This window comes from Misgurnus anguillicaudatus, chromosome 25, assembly GCF_027580225.2.
Source record: "Misgurnus anguillicaudatus chromosome 25, ASM2758022v2, whole genome shotgun sequence".
In the NCBI taxonomy this organism is placed as follows: Eukaryota; Metazoa; Chordata; class Actinopteri; order Cypriniformes; family Cobitidae; genus Misgurnus; species Misgurnus anguillicaudatus.
In genome coordinates this window covers 3,716,784-3,726,874 of record NC_073361.2, presented here as the reverse complement: position 1 = coordinate 3,726,874, position 10,091 = coordinate 3,716,784, and the positions used below count along the sequence as shown (strand labels likewise).

At 38.9% G+C, this 10,091-nt stretch overlaps 1 protein-coding gene across 1 annotated transcript; it reads left to right on the top strand.

Moving 5' to 3' along the window:
• Positions 1-435: 435 nt before the first annotated feature.
• Positions 436-9,594, top strand: LOC141362031 (G2/M phase-specific E3 ubiquitin-protein ligase). The gene is given in 8 exon segments (XM_073863609.1): positions 436-558; positions 1,001-1,454; positions 1,501-1,505; positions 1,564-1,864; positions 2,049-2,224; positions 4,325-4,497; positions 7,490-7,704; positions 9,005-9,594. Coding segments are annotated over 8 exon segments (1,707 nt in total). The 3' UTR covers positions 9,265-9,594.
• Positions 9,595-10,091: the final 497 nt, after the last annotated feature.

Here is a 10,091-nt window from a genome sequence, read left to right as displayed (position 1 = left end):
CCCTAGTGTTAATGCATTATATTACAATTGTCAATGGCACAACATTGTATAGGCTACAAAAACTATGCGCTAACAGTAGAAAAAAACGTTTAGTAGTGTACTATGCTTATCATTCACGACTCTTCAGTTGCTGTCCGCCATTTTGAAAAGGTCAAAGGTTATCTCATCTCGGCAACTCGGGCATCAAAACATTCTACGAGTTGCCCAGTGGAAATACCACATGAGGGGGTGTGCATGTGCGTTTTCCACGTCTGCTTTTGGTATTTACCATAATTACCATAGCACGTGAAGGCAGCATCAGTCACACCTCAGGAGCAAGAAATCAAGGGGACGGACATCCACACACACCAGTGTACAACATAGTGTTTAGCTACATATCCTATAAGCCTTTTTTGTTGTTGTACGATCTCTCTTCTTTGTAGTTTCCAGTTCCTAATGGCATGTGGCAATAAGCTGGTGTCCCCTACACTTCAAGCGGGTCAGGATCTGAATGGGATGCTAATTCATAAGGTTTATAAAACCAAAGCCCTGTATGTGAGACCATCAAGGACCCTTCTAGTAAGTTTTTCATAAAACCAGAATCTCTCTCTCTCTCTCTCTCTCTCTCTCTCTCTCTCTCTCTCTCTCTCTCTCTCTGTGTGTGTGTGTGTGTGTAATGCACTGACAAAATGATTTTATATAGTTAGTTCATTAATTAGATTAATAAAATGTATAAAGAAACTTGAAATAAATAAGTACTTTGGAAAAAATCTTTTTTAAGCTGCAAAAGATAACTTTGCACTAATTTCAAAGTGACCTATGACAGTCCATCTAAATTTACATTATCTCATGGATTTCTGCATGATGCAGTAGATGTGGTGTATTCAGACAACTTTGATATGGTTCTATTACCGGGTTTAACTTCATATTGCCCGTAGTGCTGCGGTGGTGGTGCCACTGGCTTGGGCCCTCCATCACAGCTCTCAGCTATATTATATTTGTTTTTCTTTCTCTTTTGAAGACTGACTCGGAAGATGAAAACGAACTGTCGGACATCACTGCCAAATCAACGTCGAGCATCCATTCATCTACTAAGGACAGTGATGAGGATTGTTTTGAAGTGTCTGGTCAACAAATCCTAACAAGCGTGAGCAGCCATGGCATCACCAGGGCCTCTACAAGCAGTCATGAAAAAAATGGCAACCCTGGCCCCAACTGTGATGCAGATGAAGGCCAATCTAATGCCACCAACCACATTGCCGACAGTGCTGCTAGAAGTGGCAGTAACCCTGGCATGAGCTTCCTTGACAGTGGCTGCCTTGCAAGAACTGATGTCAACCCTGCCACAAGCAATCATGATGAAGACTACTCTTCATATTTGACACTCATGGCTACTCTTCCAGATGACAGCTCAGATGACGAGGAATTACAGCAAGCTATAATTGCGAGTATGGAGAGTCAGATGTAAGGATTATGTGATTATTATGACATGCACATTTTGGATTTATCAACTCCACAAAGTATGGGTAACTGAGTGTTTTTCCTGTTAATAAATTTTTATGTTATTTTTATAGTGCAGAAAAGATACCGGTTCAAGAGATACTGCTGGAACTGTCAAGCAAAGTTAGCACAAAACTGCAATGCAAATTTAATATAAATCGCTCTGCTGTCTGGGAGGGTGCCATTCGGGGCTTCAAAAGGATATCCTATGACCCCAACTTGATGATGTGTGTAAAATTCTCTGATGACATGGGGAGAAATGAAGAAGGGGTTGATTTTGGAGGGCCAAGGAGGGAATTCCTGAGGCTGCTGATGGAGACCATTGCCAGGTCACCCATGTTTGAGGGAAAAGAAAGCAGCAAAACCTTAGCTCTTGACAGTACTGGTAATGACTGACTTTTTAAAAAGTTTTTTAGTTATTTATATTTTTGATCGTTTTTACATACATCTGTTAGCATTGGAAATTATTTTTAAGTTATTTAATAGCACACTGAAAAGGTTTTTATTTAATAATGAGTCTTTATGCATTAATCAATATTACATTTTTTTTTTATTCTATTGTTTTGCAGCTCTAAGAGAGGACTGGTACTATACAGCTGGCAGAGGCATTGCTGTAAGCTTAGTACATGGAGGTCCACCACCTAACTTCCTCTCCCCAACAATATTTTCTCTTCTGGTTGATGGCTCAGCAAATCCAGGACTAGAAGAAATAGCTGACTCCGATCTCTTGGATAAAGTCAAAAAGGTCTGTAGTTAGACATTAGACTGAGGTAACATTACAATGATTCCTTGCTGTTTCCCATTGTGTGAGGTAGTGTCAGTACAGCCGGGTATGCCCATTGCTGAATGCCCAAATTCCATATGATGTTTTAATTCAACCATATACAACAGCCAAGTGTAGTCAGCAAAGTGTATTTTACTTTTTTATCACTTTGTAGGAAGCAAATGTGGGTAAAAACTGCTCTTCTATTGAAGGTAATGTGGAGGATTTTCCCCAAATTTTAGAAAAGAACCGCCCTCTCCACTTTTTGAAAAAATGCACATGCGCAACACACTACCTGCTCCTGAGAAGGAATGTCTATTAAACGTGTGCACGAGGCTAGTCATAGTTTACATTAACTTTTACTAGCAGTGATTTTAAATTGATTTCTCCAAATAACATGCCAAACTTTACCTGTCGAGTAGAACCTTCCCGACAGAGGCATCAGTTGAAAGACCATCCTGTGCTTTTAGCTCACGCCAGTGTGTAAAATATTCTCCTAAAAACACTCTGGTCCTGTTTTTTTCTTCAGACATAGGCATTTCTCTTCTTGTCATACAATTTGTAGACACTTTTTCTCTTGAGACCGTCAGACATTTTGAAAAAATACTGTGAGAACATTGAGCTTGGCTATGGCTGAAACCTTAGCTCACCCATAGACTGTATAAAGGAGCTCACCACACATATATACCTGAAAGTGCGCATGCACAGAAAGCGAAAACTAGGGACGAGCACGTACGACGGCGGCCTTACATAAACATATCACCAGCATGATTGACAACTAGGAGGACCAATAGTCTTAATGATCCACCCAGAGAAAGAAAATCCTCCACTATACCTTTAAGTTTTAGGGAACCCTTAAGCATTATGTGATTATGCAGACCTCTAGTGTCCTGTGCCCGGTTGCATGAAAGCTACGAAATCCCTTAAATATAAGGTTAAGGGTACCCTTAATAAAAAATGGGTTGCAAGAAAAACCCTTAAGTGAACCTTAAGGCTGTAAATAAGTATTTACAATAAGTCATTAAAAACTTAAGGGACTATAACAGGTACCTTAACATCACACGCGATGGCTGATTTTATGGTTATTTAAGAAAATAAAGTACCAACGCGCATTTCTAACGATCGAAATAGTCCCTAGAGAAAAGTGATGCGCATTTATTAGGAGAATAGCGATTTGATCATCCGTCAATCTAAAGTGCTTCAAGTTTGAATTACTTTGAGGTTTTATACATGTGGCACTTTACAGTCTGTTATTTGCGATTGTTTCATTGTACACAAATCCGCCGTCTGTTGAGCTGCATGTGTTGATTTGTTTACGCTGTGAGATTTTGTAACTAGCAACCGCTTCTCCGCTGCCGTGTTTTGGCAGAGACTACCGTAAAATACTTAGTATAAACACTTAGGTAAGGGTGACAGTTAAGACCTTTGTTGCAACGCTATTTTTTCTCCCTCAGGGAAACCCTCACTTAAAGGAATAGTCTACTCATTTTCAATATTAAACTGTTATTGCCTTAACTAAGAATTGTTGATACATCCCTCTATCATCTGTGTGCGTGCACGTAAGCGCTGGAGCGCGCTGCGACACTTCGATAGCATTTAGCTTAGCCCCATTCATTCAATGGTACCATTTAGAGATAAAGTTAGAAGTGACCAAACACAATATTTTTCCTATTTAAGACGAGTAGTTATACAAGCAAGTTTGGTGGTGCAAAATAAAACGTAGCGCTTTGCTAAGCGGATTTAAAAGAGGAACTATATTGTATTGCGTAATAGCACTTTTGGGAGTACTTCGACTCGCCTGAAAAGTCCGCTCCCCTTCTCCCTCTCATAATGGGAGAGGGAGGGTGTTACTGCGCCGAGTCGAAGTACTCCCAAAAGTGCTATTACACCATAAAATATAGTTCCTCTTTTAAATCCGCTTAGAAAAGCGCTACGTTTTATTTTGTACCACATATTTAATATTGAAAATGAGTAGACTATTCCTTTAAGGAGTTTCATGCAACCAGGCACTGGTTCTTACTTTCATTATAAGAAAAATAAGTAGCCTCCATAAAGCCATCCTGCTGCTGTTTGTGATGCTAGGTATCTGAAAGTTCAACCATTGAGGACCTTGAGGAGTCAAAGGCCCCTCTGCTTGACTATCTGGCCAATGCAGGATGTCTGAGGCCTATGCGGTCAATAGGAGACAGGGATCTGCTGGTACATGACATTGTGATGTTTCAAGTCATCTACAGGGTTCAAGGTCCATTTCAAAGGTATGTTTGTTGTCAGTCAGCAGGGCTCCACGCTTACCTTTTCCCCAAGGAACACTTGTTATCTTAAATGAGAACATTTATGAGCACAAAAAGACATGTAGGACTACAGTACAAAATTAACAGAAAGGTGATGCTTTCAGGAGGAGGAAACAAAGAGTAGCTATTTTGATACATTGATTATAATTTATTATAAAACGGTTAGTTCCAATCCTTGATTCTGATTGGTCAATGGGTGTGCTTTATTCATGATAAAACGCGGCTATGTCCGCTTCACCCAACGGTTCTGTTGATCACTGCGCCCTTAGCAACACCCTTAGCGACCACATGTATCGGTTTGTTGTTTTTATTTGAGCTTTCATGTATATTACACGTTGGAACCACTGATCTATATAAATGACTGGATTGCGCATGACGTCACAATTGTGAAGCCACCGCAGCGCCATATTGTTATGCCCAAACATTTTATTAAATCAATGGACCTTATCAGATTTTAATGATAAAACATCACTTTAGTCTCCATTTCTATGTCTGAAGTCTCCCTGTACATTATTACAATGCAAACGTCCAAAGCATGTACATAGTTATTTACTGAAAGTTGTACAGTTTAGTTTTTAATCAGTTATTATACATTCATCTTCATTACAGTATCAGATCAGCAGACAGACCGCAGCATATTTAGCATTAATGACAAACGTGCTCATTCTGAAATCTAAATAAATAATCATACTTTGTACCATATGTGCATGCAGTAATTTGCTGGTTTTGTAATTATGTTATCTTTACAAGTTACCTAAACCTATTCAGAGGAATAACGCTGACCGTGTATCTCACTGTCAAAAAAACTTTATTTATACCCGTGTCATTAACAGAATGCAGCAGACACACTCACCTTAACGGTTTATTATAAATCCATTATCCTGCCCGGTTAAAACATAAACATTGCAAATAACATCAGAAGTAACAATTAATTTACATACACGTATCCTAAAAAATAATCTTGTGTGACTGATATGCTGTAAAACAGGTGAATTTAGATCATGATTTTGGATGTAAGTCAATGACGCCCTCTGTCGGTCGGGCACACCAAGATGGCGGCTCGAACTCTGCACTGGCTTCACCTCACGCTGTTACATTAAGCGTTCTATGCGCAATCCAGTCATTTATATAGATCTGTGATTGGAACACATTTTTGTTCATGGTCAGGGACTATTTTTTTCTAGCGGAAGGAATGCTTTTTATTGATTTAACTTCATGAAAGTTGCACTAATATTTTTTTTACTTTAATATTGTGTGGTTTTATAAAAGCAATAAACTACTTAAGGCAAGTGCTGTATTGTGAATAAGTAACGGCTGAAGGGGTTGCAGGCACCCCGCTTCGCGCCGCGCCCAACAACGCCCTTCAGCCGTTACTTATTCACGATACAGCACAGCCTCTCGTACATTTTTGCTTATATATATTTGCATACTGTATAGCTTACCACTAGTTTAATATTAATTCCATTAACAGCAGTTTCATGTTTATGGGTTGTTTTCCTTCATTAAATCCTTCTGTAAGAAAAATGCTCTAGATTGTGCTTAGTTAACGCTAGATTGCGGTCGCACATCAGACTTTTTTAATGTCCTGCCCAATACAGGCAGTGATTGGTCGGTTGATGAAAAGTGACACTGACAAGCCCAACGGCTTTATGAAAAGTTGAATGTTTCAACAAAAAGCACCTGATTGCTGATATTCCTTATCTTTTCCCGATATCTTGAAGCTACAGCTTCCAACTGCCAATGACGCCCTACCTTTTAACACTGGGACTTGAAATTGAGAGAAATGTTCAACCCAGTTAGTTTTGATTTCCACCTGTCTCAACATTCAATCCCAAACAGGATTCTGTGTCTGCAGATGATTTAAAGGGTATATTACAACATCAGCAGAGTATTAACGTAACGCTCATCAGAGAATAAAAATATAATGAATTTTTTAACGTGAGCAGAAAACTATAATTTATTATAAATTTTGGTAAAAAGGTACTACAATCACATTTAAAGAAGTTACTTTCCCAAACAAAAGACACGCAGAGGGAAAGACTAATCATTCCTGTTTGTGAGCTAACTAAGCAAAGATGTTACATGAGAAAAGTTGAAAGCATTTTAAAGGCTCATGAAAGCACGGAAGGGAGGGGGAGGCGTTAACTACACTCAGTTTGTTTGAAAAACACATTTCAAAAATCAACACACCGATTCGCTTAGAGAGCCTTTAACTTATGATGATTCGTTTAACTTAACCTACATTTTTTTTCCATAAATGATGTTTCCACCATAAAATGATGCAAAACGAATCACCAGAATGCAGGAAAATTAAGTGTTTAATGCCCAAAATTGTCATATAATTCAGTATTGAAGATTTTGTAAGAATTTTGTTAAAATCTGATCTAGATCTCATGGACCCAATAGACCCCTTCACGGTTCACGTCACAGGCAGTTTCCACTGCGCATGTCAGGGTCAGAAAAGCCATTACAGCAGATAGAGTTGCGTATTATTAGGTATCGTCAAAAATGCCTACTTACGTCGTGGGCTCTGAAAATCACACCAGGTCTTCCGTTAAGTTTTCGCGATTCATGCAGAAAAAAAATACAACATCTGCAGCTGCAAGCAATTAACGTGCAGACTGAGACAATGCAAATATGAAAGAGGCTTGTGTTTGTTGTGTTCACTTCATTTGAGGTAAGTCATCATTTTTCAGCCCTGTTAGATTACATTATAAAGCCTGGATGGTATGAACAGTTTGACCCCATGCTGCGCGCGCACCTGATAGTCATTCAATGTTTACAAACATTCTTATGTCGTCAGATAAGTGTCATGTCTCGTCACATCTATACTCGTATCTGTTTTTAGGGGCATATGTGAGTTAAATGGTCACAATGTAGAGACGTGAAAATTGACAATTCACAAGTGAATTAGGAACTCCAACTAAATAAATTATATTCCATGTTCTTTGTACAGATTCTGTGAAGGATTAAAAACTCTTGGGGTTCTGGAAAAAATCAAAAGGCATCCAGACAGCTTTCGCCCCCTGTTGTGCTATGAGGCAAGCACACTGACTGCTGATCAGGTGGACAATCTTTTCCACATTTGTCTGTCTCCAGAAGGGAGCAACAAGCGAGTTGCTGAGGAGATAGTTGTTACCTTCTGGAGAGACTATCTCCAGGATGCAGAAGGTAAAGTAAAATAAATCTTTTTATATTTTTTATATTTATTATTGGAGAATTTATTCAATATCAAGTTCAACTGATGCAAATTACTATTTTATACGATTTCTTGTCAGGTTAAAAGCTGTTCGCACATTCTGCAGCAGAGAAATGCCAGCGGTAGAAAACTGGCAGAAGATAAGGGAGGTTTGGGTTGGCTTGCAGGACATTTAACATTATGTGGTGGTTTCCCGGACAGGGATTAGCTTAAGCCAGGACTAGACCTGAGTTTAAATGAAGTTTATTTAACTAAGTTCGGGAGGAGCATGGTCATGTGATCCAACCAATTAGTGCAAAGAGGTGCCTATAAATGGCAGTCCCTCACCTCTGTCCCGTGACAGATTTTTTGCAGCATCCCTCCTCCACCCCATCACCTCACTCTAATCACGATTCATTTATCACAGTTAAAGAGGGGGGAGTACTTTGGGTTCCGGCTAAAATTCCGAGCTCGGAGCCCTCTCCTCGGACAGCACGCCAAATATGCTTCATCTCATTCCCTATCGATTACATGTTAATGCAAAATCGTGAATTGGGAAATATAACTAGTTTTAACAAGCATAGCTTACTAAAAACATTACTTGGGCACTTTGAGGCAAAACAAAGGGCACTGATGTATTTTAAGATATGTCAGTTCAAGTTATTTTCAGTTTGGACAGCTCTTACATTTATTTTAGTCTAGGACTAGTGTAATCCCTGTTGGGAAACCGCCCCTATCTGTATTGATGCCTTTTGTTGTTTAAGCCGACGTATTTTTCAGTGTTACTTTTCCTCAACTGACCAATCACAGCCTGAATGGGGCGGGACTTTAAGGAAAGTTTGACATACTACAGCAAATTTAATACATCGCATTAACAAATTAGAGAACGATGTAGAGCCTTTTACTGGCTTAAGAATTTAATAAATATAAACATCGCACAAAAATGAAACCTCTGTAACTGGATTTAATCTTGTTATTTTAAAACTGATTGTTTACAGCTTCCTCAGCAGGAACGATATTGCATGCATTGGATTTTGTTAGTTTTACATTTTGAAGTCACATGCCATCTGAATTTTTTTCCTTTTAGATAAATAAAACCATTTCCACCAGAAATCAGTGGATAAATCACCAGAATACAGAAAATTAAGTTTTAAATGCTCAATATTGTCTCATAACTCAGCATTTTTCTTTAAAAAGATGTCATGTTGTGAGCTAAGTGTCTCGTCACACACCTAACGTTAAGTTAACCAGCTACCGCTTAAAAATTTTTTTTTCCATTTTGTTTTTTTATAGAAGAAGAAGGTTCATCTAAACTACACAAGATATTGGCCTTCTCAACTGGAGCATCTGTGGTACCACCTATTGGCTTTTCTCCAACTCCCTCGGTCCAGTTCATTCATAAAGGAGAAGATGACTTCTCATCTACCCCAATGTTCCCTATGGCTAACACGTGTGTTAATTGCATCAGGTTGCCACTTCATGTGTCATACCAGCTGTTCAAGGAGAAGTTTGACTTTGCATTAGGAAACACACATGGGTTTGGCAGGGCATGAAGATAATCCCACTGTGTAATACGTTTCTCTGTGTCTGTTAAGGACAGTTATATGCATTTTTGAAAGTTATATGCATCTCCGTATATGCAATATAAATTGCACTTATTACAGAGTACAGAACAGTTTATTTTCCACTGCAATTCCACATTTAGTCAGCAGGTTAAAATATATTTTTTATTTTTACATGTTTTACAAATGTTATTTGTAATTTCCAGTGTTCCAGAACCTTAACATAAATCCCATGTTATTCACTGAAGTAATTGCAAAAGAGAATAAAACACATCTATTCCATGGTTCCTATCATTTTCAAGTGGATTTACTTGTTGAATAATGTTCATTGTTGTGTCATTAAAGGTTACATCAATGTCTGGAATTATAACATTATTATTGGTCTGAAGTTCAGGTAATGGCCCTTCTTCGTCAATGCCATAATAGTTGTCAATGTCAAAGATGTCATTTACAACCGGGTGAATTCCTATGTTGTTTATGACACCTGCATGCCACAGCTGAAGAGGTGTCTGCCCCCCTTGTGTGGAGAGGCCATGGTTGTTCCACTGGTGAACAAATTCTGTTACTGACCTTTCAATTCTTGGTAAAAAAACGTAATGCAAACAAAATAAATGTACTTCATTCAATGAATCCAGTATACCCTCCCTGCAAGTAAGCCTACGATGGCCCTTTATGGGCCCACTTAGGGCTAGTTTAAGGGCCCCGCGCAGGTTTGCTCATTGGCAAAACGTTGGCCCTTTAGCGCTGGCCCTGCACAGGCAGCCCTCACTTAGCCCCCAGGAAGTCCTCATACAGAAAAATCTCCAGAGTTAAATAAA